This window comes from Ooceraea biroi, chromosome 6, assembly GCF_003672135.1.
Source record: "Ooceraea biroi isolate clonal line C1 chromosome 6, Obir_v5.4, whole genome shotgun sequence".
Lineage (NCBI taxonomy): Eukaryota > Metazoa > Arthropoda > Insecta > Hymenoptera > Formicidae > Ooceraea > Ooceraea biroi.
In genome coordinates, this window is record NC_039511.1 from 786,756 (window position 1) to 805,053 (window position 18,298).

Below are 18,298 nucleotides of genomic sequence, written 5' to 3' on the forward strand. Positions count from 1 at the left end.
ATTTCTACGCAATTCCATTCACGTTAAGGGAAATAAACGGTTCAGCCACAGGTTCAGTACGAGATTGGAAGAGATTAGATCAAATTCGAAAACTGGGCGATAACAGTCGTTAGTTAAAATCTAAGTGAAAGTCAATAGTGAAAAAGTCGATAAATTTGAAGTCTATCAGATCCGCAATGTCATCGCTGTTAAAAAATTCAAGATAATATCAAGAATGCATCTAAATCAGTCAACAAGAGCTGTCGTCATGTTTTGACATGATCCTCGAATTTACTGGTCCAATCGATCCACACGTTTTCGCGCTGTCGGAAACAGTTTTAGAAACTCGATTAACGCTATAGCTTAACTCCTGACGTTTCATCGGTCTTTACCGCGTTCCTATGGCGGGATTGGGACCAATAACGGGAGTTTGGAAAGTAACAACGGTGCTTACGATTATTGCCTCGGTTTTCTGCGGACGATTAATTTTCGCCGACATTTTTAGCGGCAGCGCATGGCAAAACCCGGGCGAGCCTCCCCGCGGCGCAACTCTAATCGATTCCGAAACGAGATTTTCAGAGGCGACACGTGCCTGGCATCGTGAAAGCGCTCGTCGCGAGGACGGCGAAAAAGTATAAAAAATTGAAAAAAAGGAAAAATGCACACGTGATCCGATTCCGCGGTAAATCCGCGCACACGTTGAAAGGGATGAAAAAAATTCGGCGCGACGCTGTGACTCGCCGCGCCATTATTCACAAGAATTAGCGAACTGTGTGACGAACAACGTTTCCGTCTTCTGTCGCACAAACTTGAGAGCTAGAAACGAAATGATCAAAATTCCGTCTTGTGATTGTAGGAATGGACGTGTTAATCAATTTTTGGAGACGGCTCGGATCTACTTTTAAGACGATGTGACTGCATCGATAATCCTGTCGAGATGAATCTGCTTTTCTTTGTCGTCGTCGTTGACGAGACACTAATTTATTTTGCGATTTACGCGCGAATCCACCGCGTTAAGGGGATACTGGAGTGACTGTCGAACTTTGACGCGAAAACGCAATTATGTATTTAGATGAAATTAAAAATATCGTGATGAAATTATCGATAAATTGACATTACCAATATCGGGCAGATGTGATTGAAATTATGTAAAAAAATCGTATACTTCGTATACTTCATATGCTTCGTATGCACGTCTGAAAATTACATGATTCAAATATTATTTCGGTAATGTAGGATACGATAATGTACGCAGTCTCGTTCGTTTTTACACTTGCAAACATTACTCATTTTTAGCATGCATTATTTATATTGCTACTCTACAAGTTTAAAAATTAAGCACTCATTAATAAGGCTCCTATAAGCTCATATCTATACAGGGTGAAGCACCTAAAACAGGCCACCTGAATATCTCGGCCGTTATTGGTGATAGAAAAAAATGTGTCAGACCAAACTTGCATGGTTTCGAGGGACATATAATTTGTTCTAAATAGTTTTTTATTAGGTGGATGCGTAGAGGTCATATGAAGGTCAACTTCGTTTTTTTAAATGGTATGATATGTTTTTTTACGTATCATCTAATAGACCGTTTGAAGATGCGCATATTGATCTGCGGGTCAAAATCATTCAAGGTCACTGAAGGCCAACTGCAAGGGAAATAATTTACTTTATATTGCTTAGAGTTCTCTGCTATTAAAAATACTGTAAACTCAGAAATGAAAAAGTTCTAGCCCTTAGAAATTTTTTCTTTTCCGAGAAGTTCTGAGTTGATGATATCATTATTTTTTATATTGCCTAGAGTTCCCTGTTATTGAAAATACCGTAAATTCAGAAATGAAAAAGTTCTAGCACTTAGAAATTTTAGCCTTCAGTGACCTTGAATGATTTTGACCCGTAGATCAATGTGCGCATCTTCAAACGCTCTACTAGATGGTACGTAAAAAAACATATCATACCATTTAAAAAAACGAAGTTGACCTTCATATGACCTCTACCCGTCTACCTAATAAAAAACTATTTAGAACAAATTATGTGTCCCTCGAAACCATGCAAGTTTGGTCTGACACATTTTTTTCTATCACCAATAACAACCGAGATATTCAGGTGACCTGTTTTAGGTGCCTCATCCTGTATAACTTTTATAGGCTTCTAACAGTTTCTTCCAGTTTTTCTCTAATTGTTTTACGGTATATACTATACGGTGATCTTTGAATATTTATTATATTTATATAACATATTATATACATTGAGTAATGGTTATTTCGATGGCAAAATTGTGGAAATTTATTTTGATAGCGTCGAGACTTCGAAAGTTACGAACTCATGCGATTTTGATTCACATATGATGTACATGTTTCAATGATTTTTGTTATTTTGATCGTTGTAATTCTGCGTTTTCACATATTGAGCGTCAAAGTATAATGTAAACGTAAAACGCATCATATTATCTGCACGTATTTCGATTTTAAAGAAATAACTCAAATTTTTATTGGCCATCGCCATCAATTTCAATATCGTCACGGTAGATTTTCGCGGCACTTGAAATGAAAGCAACGGAGTTGTTCACATTTTGTGCGAGAGGATGTGATTTTTCGTCGCGCTTATGTCGCGATTTTTCTGGCGCGGGGAAGCTTAACTGTAAAAGCCCGGAAGAAGGCGAAAGGACGAAAGGAAGAGGAAGAGAGGAAAAGCGTAAGGAAACACGAAGGAAATGCTCGACTATTTTGCGAACGCGCAATTATTTAAATGATGTGCCATTAAGGACGCGTTTGCTGAGTCTTGTCGAGGAGGAAGAAGAGAAAAGGAGATCCTCATATCATACGTGTCGGAGATGTTATCCCTACTGCTGCGGCTTTCTTCTCGCGATTTCCATTTTAATTAATTTTCACCCTGGTCGTGCGAGAAGGTGGATTTGTCCGTGGTCACGCGCTTCTTGCAGGACCGTAAACTTTGTGACAGTGCAAACTTTTCTCAAATATAAAACTGATTTAACTCAACATCCAACTACGAATTACTACAAATGACCGTGATATAAAAGTAATGACAATATCAACATTGCTTGCTTACTTAATCATCTAATCAATCATCACACAGATGACAAGATTGACAGTAATTATTCGAGCGTACATTTATTTTTCGGTGAAGCACAAGAATAAAAACTTTCAAGACAATAACCGTTTGAAAAAAAGAAACCATCTTCTGTTACTCAAGTTTCAAGATAGAAGAACTTAGGCACTTGCGGAAAAGAAAATTTTTCCGGCTACAGTTTTGGTCTCGATCCCAACGTGTCGCCCAACGTGTCGTAACTTACGTGGAAAGTTGCTTACCTAGGCGTACGAGAATCAGGCAGTGCCCGCAGCTGCTTTTGTATCCGGTTAATCGAGATTAAGATTGATTAATCGGTAAACGTAATAATATCCGCGTGGAGCTGCGGGTGTGATAGTTTGCCGTCATGAGCATCGCCAAGTCGTATTCTTCCACGTTTCCTCTCGCCGTTTAATTCTGGTAAAATGGAATTTCACGTTGCAACGTCCGATTTAATGGCACACTGCAAAACTGCCCGGGGCGATAGCGAGAGTTCGTTTTAATACCGAGATACTAATTTAAAGCGCTGCTATTAAAATACGCAACGTTGTGCGTTTCTTTTCCGCGAGCGTACGCGGAAAGCGTCGCGATGAAAACTAGATTGAGAAATATGATAAAAGAGAGAAAGAGTGAGTAAGAGAGAAAGAGAGAGGAGGGAGAGAGAGAGAGAGAGAGAGAGAGAGGAGGGGCCTGTTAATAAGTGGCGCTTCAAAAGCGTAATAAAACGTTTGCGGATTATGTAAAGGAGATTTTTACGGTCGCTGATACGTAAAGCGGTGCAAAATAAAGGGAGAGTGAGACGAGTAAAATAACGCACATTGAAGATAAGTAGAGATTACAAAAATTTGCAGAATTGATTGCAAACAATCACGATACACAAAGGCCTGGTATTTTCCGTTTTACCTTGCGTCTCCGATAAATAACAAGCTACCGTTAATATAATTCACATGTTGAAAAGTATGTATGCGATAATATTTATTATTATAGCGAAAGACAGTCATTCTTGCATTACCTAATAATTACATTTCCTAGAAAAATTACATTTCCTTAAAGAAAGAGTAAAATGTGCTACTAATAATATAAATCTTATTTAAATATGATATAAGAGCGTAAAGATGAACAAAAACGGGAAATTGACGATAACATTTTACTACTTTGGCCATTGGAGTGATTCCTCCATGTAGCTTGAAATCGTAGTATCGATTTAACCCTTTGACTAGCTACGATATAGCATCGTGTCATCACTTCGCGACATCGCGATGGGTATGACGGACACGTCGTACGTTATCGATTTTTCTCGCTTGTATGACGCCGCGGTATGACGACCTGCGGAGCTGAAAATTATGACGTTGTAATCGTCGGCGAGATTTTATTGACTGGATTGTACCCTTTCGTCGTTCGTTTCGATTTATGCGATTTATCTACGGTTACCAATGTGTCGTGATTATGATAATTATCAGCGAGTCTTTACATGGGTTTTTTCTCGCGTTAAATCAAACCTTATCCAATCAGCTTTTCCATCGTCGCGTGATTACGATCCCGTGGCGAATCCTGGTGAAAAATCTCACTTCTTACCTTTCCAATCACGAGAGAAAGGTTGTACGATTGCACGATCGTCACGGAGTATTTTCAGCGATTTCAGATAATTTTTTCTTTTCTTCCGGCGAGAGCACTTACGGAACGAAGAGAATCGACGCCGGTGGACAATAACTCATTCGCGTCGCTTATAAAATGAGATTTACCACGGCGACTTTTCGCACCTCCTTAGTTTCCCGCAGACGACTTCTTAATCTCGTCACCTCGCCCGTTACCCCGCCTACCGGCGGCAATCTAATTTTCCGCCTAAAAGGAAAGGGTTTTAATCGCTCGCCAGCTGCATCCGCTTGTCTCTGGCGGTTAACCGAATAGTGCTTAAATTATTTCTTTTCCCACCAAATGTAATATGTTTTCTGGTCTTACCATCGCTTTCTTGATCCTTCTTATTTAATTACATACATAAGTAAAATTTGCCATTCCACTTAAAGAGTATGTTAATTTATTCTATTTTGACGATCCTGTATCCACAACTCTGACGTTTCCTATTCGTTGACACACAAAGTGTGCGGTACGACTTTACGGTTTAGTACGGCAAAGTACTATAACTTTGTACGCTCTGGCAACAATCCGCATCCGCTTCCGGATCCGCGTCAACTTACTCGCGTGCCGACGACTCGCGCGAGTCACGCGGTCAAAATTTGCAATTCCTGCACTTTTCCATCGACCCACACCATCAGCGCGTCCCATCCTCCGACGACGTCCGCGAGGAATTCTAAATTTCCTCGAAATTGAATGCGACGAGAAAGTTCACCGCGATTCGGAGCTACCGTGACCGGCTGGCAGTGCTGTAACCGGCGTTGTAACTTCCGTTATGCAGCAGCTGCTTCGCCGTGGAGCGCATTGTGTGTGCTCGCTTATGGTTGCGCGACGATATTTAGAATGTCAGGGAACACACGTTGAAGTTTCGCTTAAAGTTGCCTGCCAACTTTCGGGAAGAAGATTGTCGATATCCCAGGGTTGTTATCTCAGGATGTAATTACAATTGGCGTAACTTTACTTATTCATAGTTGCGTGCGACCTAATAATCGTGTATGCTCGCTTCCGATACGAGTACACGTACACATGAACGGTATTGACAGTATCAACCCCGTTGCTGCGGACTCTTTTAACATGCTCGGGAAAGTTTCAATTAGACTTTTATTTTCGTTCGATTTTCGGCACCGAACAACAATTAATCATTTATCGAACATCCTCGGAAGAAATAGGTATGTTTTCTCGCCTGACACAGCATGCGCGCGCGAGATTGCAAGTCCGATCACACTCCTCAAGAACCCAGCGACCTCATTTGGGATTCCTCCCTTGTTTCTCAGCCGCTCGTCATCACCATCCACCAACCATCCTTTTCCGGATGGGGACATTTTCCGGAGTTCTCTACGATACGCGGCATCCTCGGATCCTCGCGTGTCCGCTCGACGTCGCCGCGCAGCGTAATCCGGCCGGAAAGCCGGTTACGCTCGCCCTCATTAACTCGCCTCAACAATGAGCGTGGGTGTCGGCGTAGTACGTCGTGAGAGGGATAAGAGGAACTGGAAGAGGGGATCCTTTCAACTTCCTCCCCCCCCCCCCATCCACACCCTTCACGGGGCTTGATGTCGTAGGGCGCACGCGCGATCGTCGTCCTCTTTCCCTCTTCAACGACGACGACGACAACGACTACGAGGATGACGACGACGACGACGTCGACGACGACGACGATAGGGGACGATACGAGTGTGGGGGCGGTTCGCGCGTAAAATCGTGCCGAGCAGCGCTTAGTCGTGCGAGACACGTCGCGGGGTGCGGTTGGTTCGTCGTAGTGATCGTCGCGGTAGTGCATGCGTGCGTGCGTGCGTGCGAGCGTGCGTGCATACATGCGTGCGTGCGGAAGGAAAGAGAGATAGAGAGAAAGGAGGAGGGAGAAACTATCTGTCCTTATCTGTGCCTTTCGGAGGGCGGCGAGGGTGGTGCGGACGAGATGCGCGCGTGCCGATAACGATAAGGCCGCCGCAGGGATGTGCCTAGCGGGGGGCACCGCTCGGGCCCTCCTGCTCCTGGCGCTCGTGCTGTGCCAGCGTGCCGGCCGCGTCGATGGCAAGAATGATAATCGTGAGTACGCACTGTAAAATCTTTTATCGGGGTGGCTTAGGGATGGTCGTAATGCTGGGGAAATGGTGAAGGGTGAAGGCTCGAGGTTTTCAAGGAAGCGTATTCTTTTCCTAGTCTTTATGGGGGTCTACAGATTTAGTGGATTAATGGAAATGATACGGTGTTATATGAGAAAATGTCGTACGAGAGTATCGATACATTTCTCATGTATCTGAATGCTATCGTGCGATTTTGAACTCTCTTTGCGTGATGAGTATCAGTTTAATCGCGATGCTTGTAGATTAAAGATCCAAAAAGAGAAGATATGCGTTCGTTTATCTATATGCTACTATAATTGAAAAAATTAAAAGGATGCGAATTGGATGATGTACACTTAATTAAATGAAATTTAATGCATAAGCTGACATGACGCAATTATGAATACATGATATCAAAAGCGGAAATCCTTATCATTCATTACATAGTAATGTAATTATAGTAGTAATGTAGGCTGTAGTTAGCGATAAATTATGAAGATATAATGCAATCGAAAACAACGTATCTACAGCCTATCTAAATGAAACTCACTTGCGTGACGTTCGACATTGTGGTAGCATGATTTTTTTCTTACAAAACTGGCTTGCAAAGTTAAAGTAATAATTCCTCTGGAAATATCAAAGAACACCACTATTATTATTTCTGTCTCCGTTTCAAAAACAAACGGCACATTTCGTGTTGAATTCAAGAGTTTAAAATCTACAGATCATAAACCGCTCGAGATTCGATTTCACTAAAGTTCTGCAGAACTTCAGTTGCGACACAAAAGCGGACAGACATCGCGGGAATATTCTGCTGTCCACGGACGTCGTTCACCCATCGATATCGAAGCAAGAATTCGAGAGCTATCTAAAAATTTAGCGCGACGCGCGCGATTTCGCAGGAGCGATGGATTTGAGGGTGGTATTGTCCACCGCTGGCCCACTTTTCGGCATCGATGTATGTTAAAAAAAAATTACATGTTTCGTACGACATCGTATTAAATTGTCCGATGTTATCGACACGCCAACCGCCGCACAAATCATCCCCCCCGAATTGAATTTTACCGCAGTTTACATACGAGATACCGTGAGTGGTGCACGGACCTGAATGGCAGCCATAGCGAAACTGCGATATTCTATCAGAGAAAGTTCTTTGATTTTACTCGAGACAATACAGAATTCAACGGAAATTCGTTTTGAAAATGAGGACTACGGACTGTAAGAATATCTCGCACCTCCTTTCTGCCTGTCCCGTAAAGTCTGTTCTTTACGGCTTATGTTTGTAACACCCTCAGCGCTGCGTTTTCACGCCTGAGACTCCATCCGCGACTTTATGCATGGCGAAAAGTGGGTTGTGGCTATATTCGCCGCGTTGGGTAGAAAGAAAAGTTGTCTTAATGCATTAGGGACGCATGTGTCTTACGTTACGTGTGGCGGGTTCGTGTTCGCGCAAGGCGCGTCTCAGGTCTTACTTGGGATAGGTAAGGTTTGCGATAGCATGGCGAGAAAATCGATCCTATCGCGACAGGTATACCAGCCATCACGAACGTTCGTCGCACATTTGTACGTGTACAGGGACAGCTTTCTTTGTTTGCTGGCTTTTACACTGGTCGTGCTCAACTAGAAAAGAAATATCCATTCCAGATATGTTCTGCGGATGCGAGAAGAAGCTTGAATGCTTTCGAGACACAGTTCTCTCTTTGATTCTTTTTTTAATTGTACGTGGAATTAGTAATAGAGCAGAAATTCAAAGTGCATTAAACGCGATACATTAAGTACGCTGGCGCGATGCGCGTTAATTCATGTGTGTACACGTATATACATATATGAGAATGATCCCATTCTTTTATCCCTATCAATTTAACGATCAAATTCAATACGAAGCACATTGACGAGCACATTATATTAATAAATGGCGTTGCGGTGCTATAGAGTACTTAATGGAGCGCGTTGAATAAAATAGTACCGCATTAATCTATTGTACTGTATCACATTAAAGCTAAATGTTATTTCAAATGAGAACGACTATTATTATTTTACATACATCTTTTTATATGTTTCTCTGGATGCAATACCATACAGTCTAGCAAAGTATTATCATGTTGTTATAACTGATACAGGCAAGTTAGTTGTTTTTGGAATGCAGGAAATTTGCTGTTTTAGTTTTCATTATTAAGGAATTTCTGTTGTATGAGGAAATTAGAGACCATTTCCACTAATTCCAAGTTTCCAAGTAAGACACGCTTAAATTAAACGCCACCGCGGTTTTTCGTGTACAAGTTTATATCTCGCGAAGTCTGGCGGGTCGAGAGCACTTTTCGAAACGTCGATACTTTGGACTTGATGACGTGGATTAAGTGTCGTTTCTACGACTACTGGGTCGCGAATTTTTACGGGCGGAACTGCGACCCCGAGCTCTCTCGTATTCAAAACACGAATATCGCTTCCCTTTTTAGTGGGCGCTATTGTGCCGGTGCATAATTTCATGGCACTCGACGAAGAATTTTTACGATCGTCAACCTATCCTCGCCTTCCTGTTCCCCGCGATTTCATTAGAAGCGAATTCCAGCGTCGCATCACGACCGAGATTTGAACATTTCATAGTCGATAAAATGTTTGATCGAATCGGCACGGGGACCAATCCACGACGCGTGCGGATTTACGATCACGCTCGCGATGAATGCGCCTCGCAAACGACGTTGAAATATTGGTAAAACACATCGGAACGCACGACTATTCCCGATTGCGGATAAATTTCGAATTCGACACCGAGTTTGGGCATCCGCGTGTATATTTACGTTGATATTATCAAATTTTCCTTCGGTGTGTGTGGCGTATCAGGTCGATGACTTTGGGACACGATAGGGGCGAAAGAACGCACGCTCGGTCGCAGCGCCCAGGTAAACTTTTTAAGAGCATCTGCGCCGATAACATTGTTTCTTGAGTCGCCTTTTATTTCCCAGCCGGATAAAATCGATCGAGAGAGAAACGTATCGTGACGAGGGAAACTCTCGCAACAAAACGCGTACAATCGCACAACGCTTCTTCGGCGCCAACGCGAGCAAGAGCGCGGAGAAACGCTCACCATAAGACGGGCTTAGATTTATTAGACTGGCAAGAACAATGCAGGGTAACTTTGCGCCACGGTGAACGCGGCCAACACAATGCCATTCAGTCTCCGTTGATGCGACGTCGAAGAGGACGATACACGTGTTGGTATTTATGCGTGGGTTTAACATGCGCTTTGATGCAATAACTAAGCGTGTTTTTTGGATCCTTCCATCAATTTATCGAAAAATAACTTTTTTAACCTGTCACGATCTTCGAAAATGGTCTGCATACGTGAGAGTGCTGCATCCGACAAAACGTTTTTCTCGAAATTCGTAAATCGACAGCGAAAATTGCCATTCGCGAGCGCGTTCGAGCTAAAAGCTCACGCTAATCCGCAACGCGGGAGTGCCGTTCTCGCGGAAGGCAAGACTGCACACAGTTTTTCCGACGATGAGCGATGTTGCTGCACCCGGCGACACGGAATTGATCGGGCATACGTAAAAATGTACCGTCCGCGTGTGCCTAAAAGGCAAAACAGACGGTACCGTAAAAACAGCAATGCGCGAGAGACCACCGTGTCACCGGGGAGAGATACAGAGATAATATCGCACGCTCTCGGCGTTCCCTCGCGCGAGAAAACTTTCGCGATGTGCCGGAGCTCCTCCAAGTGCTCGGAGCAAAGTGCTCGGAACTTAATATGATAGCGCTCGGTTGGCGCTCAGACGAGCCGTGGTGTGCGCTCGAAGAGAGTAATATTGATCGCGCGGAGCGGGCTTACATCGTGCCAGGAGGGAGAGAGAGAAAGACAGAAACAGCTACGGAGAGAGGGAACGAGAGAGAGAGAGGGAACGAGAGAGAGAGAGACAGAGAGAGACAGAGAGAGACAGAGAGAGAGAGAGAGGGAGGGAAAAAGGGGTTGGAGAGCGAGAGTACAAGAGGGAGGGTCGCATTGGATGGTGGCACACGAGAAGGGGTGGTTGCCGGAGGATTGTAGGGCCGCCGCGCACCATCGTGACCAAAGGGTCTCCTTCCCTCTTGACGTCGTTCGTCTCTCTCTATCTTCCTTCCTTCTCACCCTTTTTTCGCTCCTCTTCTTCCGCTGCATTCTCTCCTTTTTCCACCTTCGCACCCCGTCGTTTCCTTTCTCCATCCCTCGACCTCTCGTCCTGGCTCGTTTCGCACGCGACTTCACGTGAAATTCGAAACTTTTGCGGTGACATTACGTGCAGCGCGATCCACTGGGAAACGGATCGAAAATCGCAGGATCGATTCGACGTGACGCGAGCGGACGCATTGTCCCAAGTGACTGCTTCGCTGATCGCAGGCTGATGAGCGGCGGTTTATCAGTAGAGCGCGACGTTGTTTCCTGAAAAAATTTCGCAGTTTACGCAAAATTGGCATGAAATAGCCACACGCACGGCGAATTTAACGAGGTTTAGCAACGTGCAAATTTGCTAATGGACGATTACCAGCAAAATAATCAGGGATTTCAAAAATATTTTTAAGCACATCGATTAATGGATGCAGTTACTAGTAGACTGCATGATAACTTTGTTGCGAAAGAAATAAAAATTTATATGGTTTAATATCCGGAAAAGTTGATCGTTAATTTGAGTTTCACTGTTAATTTCAGGAAACTCCCGCAGTATACCTGCTGATTAATCTTTCTATTTACTCAATTGTTTGGCAAATAGCTTTTTCTTTTCATCTGATGCAAATTTGTACCGAAGTATAATACGACAGTAAGATAAAAGCCTAAACATAGTTCCTCGACGAATTTTAACTCGACTTGCTCTTGACAAATATTTGAAGAGAGATCTAATTGCGAAGATTAAACTCGACGAATTAAGTTTCAGGAGTGCAAACGGTTAATGAACTCTCCTTTCTTTGTCAATTTTAAGTTGAACTTAAATACGTGTGTATTTCTCGCGTCTCTTCGAGGAGCACAGAACAATTAAACCTATTGTATCATGTAGGATTCTTAAACGTTTATACGAATGAGATTCACTCTGAAATTGCTCTTTATTCATCAGATAACAAATGTTTCATGCAATCTCATGCCACATCTCTACATTATTTATTTTTTGTCTCAATCATTTATTTACACCATCTATAATGCAAGAAAATATTACAACTCCAGTCTTCCTTGTACAGTAAAATCCCGATTTGTGGTGAGAACAAAACCATGGCGTCAATGGTTCATCTCTGTGGATGCATGTTCGCGAGTGAAACCGGCGGAAGGAAGTCAGGCGATTCGTTCAGCGATTTTAAAGCGCAACGTGCACGTGGAATTCCGTTCACGCTGGTCGCCGTCGCGTGTAAGCGTCGTACGTTACTTACACCAATCTCTTTTCTCTCTCTGTCTTCCTTGGTGACCACCAGCGGAAATAGCACGATCTTATCTTCACGAGAATCTTCGCAGGGGACTCTCGCCTCCGAGAATGTTTTCAACCCGGATGCGAACGGTCCATCGGCAGCTGCGCGCTATGCGGAAAACTATCCCTCGTCGCGAGACGAGCAGAAACTTTTCAATCGAGTTTCTCGTTCAGGGCGGCTTCTCTTCTTCTCTTCTGGTCTGGTCGCATCGGCCTCTCGTTACGGGCTTTTTATTTTCGTCCTTTCGTTCCTATGGCTCGTCCAGACGGAACGAATCGACGACGCCGAGGTAATCTCGACGGTGTCGATCGCGAGATTGTCGCGAGGACGCACGAATCTCGGGCAGATTGATCTCCTCGCGCGCACAGATTGTTCAAATTTTAGCCATGAGACATGTAACGCCTCGGGTACTTCGTGGAACGTCGTAACATCGTTTTATTAAATTACACGTGATTTGCTGGAAAGTAATCAAGACTGATTGTTCGACTTGCAGCGTGATATCGGGAAAAAAGTGCAATTAATTAATTACGTTTCCATGCGATTCATCTTGCAAATTTCAGATTGCAACACTAATTAAGAATACGGTACACGATAGTAATGCAATTGCAAAAATTAAAAAATCGCGAACGCTACGAGTTGCAGCGGTGTGCATTCTGCTTCGCCCGACGTACAAGTAAAATAGCGCGAGGACGGTATATTACCAGCGCGAACTCTGTGAACAAATACGATCGATCAACGTGTAACTAAAAAGTGGAAACGAAATAAATCAAGACCGCAGTCGCGGCAGCCTCGGGAGACTCGAGAGACCGGCGTAAAACAGTTTGATCGAAGCAACGGATTAATCCTCCAGCATCGATGTATCGCTACCGGCGCGTGAAATCCTTTATTTAAATTATTCGCGTATCACGGAGGTAAAATTCTCTCTTGCAGCATTACGGTCCGACAGTCGAGCGTTCAAGTGTAATCGAAAATTCTGCGCCTCTTATCTCATTTCGGGTGCAACAGACTGCAGTTAATCGTGGTTGCATTGAGATCGAGTCGACTCATTATCCCGACGGGATGCGCGAATCAATCGGCTATCAATCGGTCGGATAAATCGACTTGGCTCGCTCACCCATCAGAACGGGTATTGAGCCCTGGTAGCCTGACGCATTTAAACGGCTGCACGAATCGGTGAATTGGTTCTTCAATGAGGAATTGCGAATGATTAAGTGCGACAGGACAGAGCTGTATTCTTGATCGATGCCCATCGGAATGGCACTTCCTATCGATGTATCTTTAATCACTTTCTAATTCAAGCGAATGTTGGTTTTGAAGTAAATGTTCTCAACAAATACCATATATACACATACACGCGCCCGCATAGTGGAATCATAATATAATAAACTTGTCAAAGTCGATGAATGTAGTATGCAGAGTATGCACATTTGCTGAGCCATAGTTGTCAGAGAAAACAGCTTCTCTTGGATATTCCAGTTTTAGTCCCTACAAAATTCACTTGTCTCAAAGCTGATTCTGAATTCGGCGAAAATTTGCGTCCTTGCTTCTTGATCACCCGATCTCCAAGTTTCTAGACTTTGGGCTCAGCTTCTTTAAGAGACTCTGATTTTGCGCCGTTGCTCTTGTGGATCTTCGAAATTTCAAACTTGAAAATTACCTTCGTGCGCTGCTCTCATTTATTCGCCCGGGCATGTTCTGATTATCTGGACGAGGAGAATTCCAGTTGGCTCGGGCTCGAATTTCAACGGTTTCGCGTTTCTTTCAAACCCGACGCACACAAACTACGACGAGATCTGCACGTTGCAATTAGCGGAGGTATTTTCGATTGATTGCAGCGTCAACAAAAGTAGCAACGTTCGTCGATACGAAAGAACCGGCAATGAGATATCGGTTCCCGATGCGCGATCAGGAATAGTTCGGCTGGCGAGGCATCGCTGCTCGCTTCTACATCGTCGACCCGGGAAATGCCACCTGCGCGTGCCATAATACATTGCTTAACGGCGAGTCACGTTTTTTCTGTTCGTCCGCCACATCCAGATGTGCAGCGCACCGTACGTGTTTGACGTGTGCGACGAGCGATGGTCCAAACGCACCAAAGTCTCGTAAAATTTCACTGCGCGAGTCGTGTAGTGACTTCGATAACGCGCTTCGATGATGCGATGCGATCGTTGGTAAGCTACGCTTTAATCGGCGCGGATGAACGCGCGCGTTGCAAGCTCCAGGCTTAGCGGCAAGTAATTCCGACGTTACAGCCAAAGGTGGCTCCAAAGGAATGGTAATGGGGAAGCAACGAGGAGAAGACGGGTACCGGCGAAAGGGTACGCGCAAAGTTTCAGAACTGCAGCAAGAACCTCTGTTCTCCGTCCCGAAATATGTTACGGCGTAATGCCGGCAAACTACCGCGATCGCAATATCGTCTGGGAGGCCTGCAGGAGTCTGCGTCTGTAACTTATTTCCTGACGCGTTGACTGCCGACTGCCGTGCACGGTATTTCCGTTATCATTCGTTTTAAATGCAAATCCGCGGGCCGCCGCAATCGCAGCGCGAGCTGGCATCACGGGATTATTTGTACGACGCGTCATCCGACGTGCGAAAGTGGAATTTTCATCACTGATTCCGAAATGTGTATTTCATTCTTGTACAGTAGTTTTATGAAACGCGCGCACGTGACGGACGCGGAATTGCACACTGCACGCTTGTTTAAAACTGGCCAGCTTTCGCGAGAAACGCGAAAGATCTACCCCCTAGTGTCATTTCCCTCCTAATGTAAAAAAAAGTATCAAGTTGCGTTTATCTGCTGATGCGAACGCGAAAATCGCTTAAACACCGCGATCAATTAATCCTCTCATGCGCGAAGGAGTCAGACCGATTAATTCTCTCCTGTCTGTTTCCGCTTGCAGACCAGATGAGCGACATTTGCAAGAAGTACTTCATGCGGGATCTCTACAGGAAGATAGACGGCGCCGTTATTACCTCGCAGAATGAGAGGGAGCTCGATTGCTCCATTACTTTCCAGACTCACAGCATCCTCCAGCGGTTCATGCTCCGATTCGATCAGCTGCAGCTAGACTGCAACGACCATCTCTACATCTACGATGGCGCGCACGCGGTCGGAAGCTACAAGGTAAGTCACCCGTGAAACCTACACGTGATATGGTAAAAGGATATTCGTTCGAGCGAATCCCCGACTTTCGTCGTCAACTACCGCGGGAACAGCCTTGATAAGACATCTCTCACATTTCCTTAATGTATTTTGATCAAGCGAGATTAATCAACGCGGTCGGGAGACTATTCTGGGGGGAAAAAAGCAGAACCAACGGATGAGGAATTAAATTCGGCGGCAAATTGAAATCGATCGTGTTCTCAGCGAGAGAACTAGGATCTCGCTGGAGAATGCGAGAATCATTTTCCACGTTTGCCGTGTTGGTAATAATCGGAAAATTACCCTGAGATACTTTTTCTGCGTGTTCGTAGCACCAAAATTATTCCAATTTCAAAGCCCCGCTCAGATTACGCAATATTACAGAGATTTCATTTACAACGCTGATTATCGGACGTTCGAGTAGCACGAAACGCGTCGATATCACCATTTCCATATTTCCCGACATCTTCCATTAAACGCGAATGAATATCTCTGCAATCGCGCGGATTGCATGCTGCCACTTGCAGCGATTTAAATATACAAATACAGATGACGATTTAGTACGGATAAACGGAGCGGAGTCGATTCGAGTACGCGAGTCGGCGAGTGAGTCAGTTTAACGCCGAATCGCTATGAGACCAGTGGCAACTGGGTCAAGGCGAAATCGTGATGACATTCATGCGAGATACCGTGTTCTTATGTAAAACAGACGAAATTTAATGTGCGATCCGGACGGTCATTCTGCCAATTCAGCTTCCAACTTAGTCATTACCTTGAGATTTCGCAACGCGAAACTAACAACGCACATCGTCACGTGGACTTCGTACATGGAAGTATATATCTTCAATGGTTTTCTTTTTTTTTCTTTTCTTTCCAGCTTATAGATACTCGACGATTCAGCCGAGGCATTGCGGGATGTGCAAAGTATTAACGAAAGCGCGACGCGGGGCAAGTTACTCTACAATTAACTCGTGTTTTGAGCTTCGCTTAATGAGAATTTAACGCGCATGTCGCATTCTCGGATCGCTTTACAATGGGTCGTGTATTAAACGTTTAAACGGCGCGTGTAAATGTCACACGAGCGCGCCGGGATATTATTTTTCAATTAATCCGCGATGAATTTTATTGCGGCGCAAGTTCCACGCGGGAGTTAATTATTAAGCTACTTAACGCTATGCAACATGGAAGTGTTTAAAGGATCAGCTGGGAGCCATTAAAACACGGCAATTTCCGCTGAAATTGCTGCGTGGCTCGTGCTTCAACTGCAAGCGGTATTAAACGCGCTGATACACGGTGTCGTACGAAGTCGGTCTCACCCTCCATGAGGAGGGGGGGGAGGGAAGGATAAAAATTCGTAGAAATGAGAGAAAATGAAACGTTATCCCGAGATAATATATTGACTCTTATCTATCTCCTAATTTATCTGCCGAATTATTTACGCCGCGACAGAGAAAATTGCAGACTAGAATTATAACGATCTCGGACAATTCTCGACGAAATAAAGAAAAGATGTTTGAGAAATGAAGGTTAATCGCATGTCAGCTTGCACTTTATGTTATGCCTACGTCTGTAAAAATTCTTACCTTGCAGTAAGTTTAATCGGTCAATGTCCGAGAAGAATTTTGTTATCTCGAGTAAACGAAGCAATCTGAAGGACAACTTAAGACCTCGGAAATATCGTTGCACCGATTAAAATCACTATAAAAATATTTGCGTCTGTAAAAGTTCTTACCTTGATAAGTTTAATTGACCAATGTGCGAATATCGTGCGCGTCACTGACTAGAATTATGACTTTGTCGGACGATTGTCGGCGAGAAATCTGCATATGATATTTTCATTCGACGAAGTAATGAAGAGATATTGAGAAATGAAGGTTAATTGCGTGTGGACTTGCACTTTATGTGCTTATATCTATAAAAAATTCTTATCTTGCTATTAGTTTAATGAAACGATATGCGAGAAGAATTTTGTAATCCCGAGAAAAAAACAAAGCAATATAAAAGACAACAAGACTTCGAGAATATCGATCTGTGTTGTACCAAAAAATTATTATAAACCTCGAACCAGTATTATCAAATGAAAAGCGTGATCAAATGTGAATAATGCGCGTTTCATTAGGTTACCAGTATTGCCCTAATACATGTTTAATATTTATATTGCAGATGCCAATATTTTACTATTTGCATTAACGTAAAATATTTGCACTGCTTAATAGCTAGAAGGCTCCAAACTAAACGGATGTGATATTATTATGCTGTAATATCATGATTCACGGTTCGATGCAAATGGATTCTATCGAATTTCTCTTTCATTAGGAAGATATGAAGGACCAAACAATACAAGGATCCTTCGACCCTTCAAACATTAATCCGCTTCTGTAGCGGGATGGAGGCATCAATGGTCGAAGGAAGCTTTGCGGTGAACGACTTCATTCGGTAAATCGGCCATTAACGAGAGACCCGACTGACGTCGCACTCGCGTAATTCTTACGATTTGTCACGACGACCTTTCTTAGGTTTTTCTTTTTTTTTCTTTAACAATCGACGTGCACAGCCGATGTACTCCTAGCTTGTGTTCAATGCGAGTCGACTTAATTGCCGTCATCGATCAAAGACGCCGCGCTAATTGCGCGAGGAACGACGTTATTTTTCCACGTTTAGAATGACGCTGTTGCGAAGAGAGGTGAAGAGATAGGGAGAAACCAAAAGAAAGAGAGATAGCTTTTTCTCTCCGCTTTCGTCCACGAGGTTGAATTTTAATGTATTCCGTCCATTATGCATTCCGAGCATGGCCGGCGCGGGACAGGGTAGCGGAAACTTGCGCCATTAATCAAGATTCGTTTCTTGAGAGAAGGCCACGAGCGGATTCAGTTCCTTCCTTGTCTCAAGCTTTCCTCCTTCGATTTTTCGCAATCGAACCGGAGATACGCTACTGGAGCGTCTTCATTAAAGTGTACTTTTTACGGGA

General features: G+C 43.9%; 1 protein-coding gene and 1 long non-coding RNA gene across 3 annotated transcripts in view; one reads left to right on the forward strand and one right to left on the reverse strand.

The window, feature by feature from the left end:
- The window catches only part of LOC105276481, a 134,540-nt gene that overhangs the window by 62,466 nt on the left and 53,776 nt on the right, over positions 1 to 18,298 (forward strand). The window contains exons 1-2 of one of the 2 annotated variants that reach the window (XM_011334126.2): positions 6,397 to 6,744; positions 15,089 to 15,312. In XM_011334126.2, the coding sequence (XP_011332428.1) occupies positions 6,651 to 6,744; positions 15,089 to 15,312 (318 nt within the window). In that variant the 5' untranslated portion in view covers positions 6,397 to 6,650. Of the gene's footprint in view, positions 1 to 6,396; positions 6,745 to 15,088; positions 15,313 to 18,298 lie in introns of those variants that run through there. The other variant, XM_011334125.3, reaches the window with a different exon arrangement.
- The window catches only part of LOC113562193, an 82,689-nt gene continuing 73,284 nt past the window's right edge, over positions 8,894 to 18,298 (reverse strand). Inside the window, exon 3 of the long non-coding RNA XR_003406721.1 lies at positions 8,894 to 11,178. This is a non-coding gene — a long non-coding RNA (uncharacterized LOC113562193). The remainder of the gene's footprint in view (positions 11,179 to 18,298) is intronic.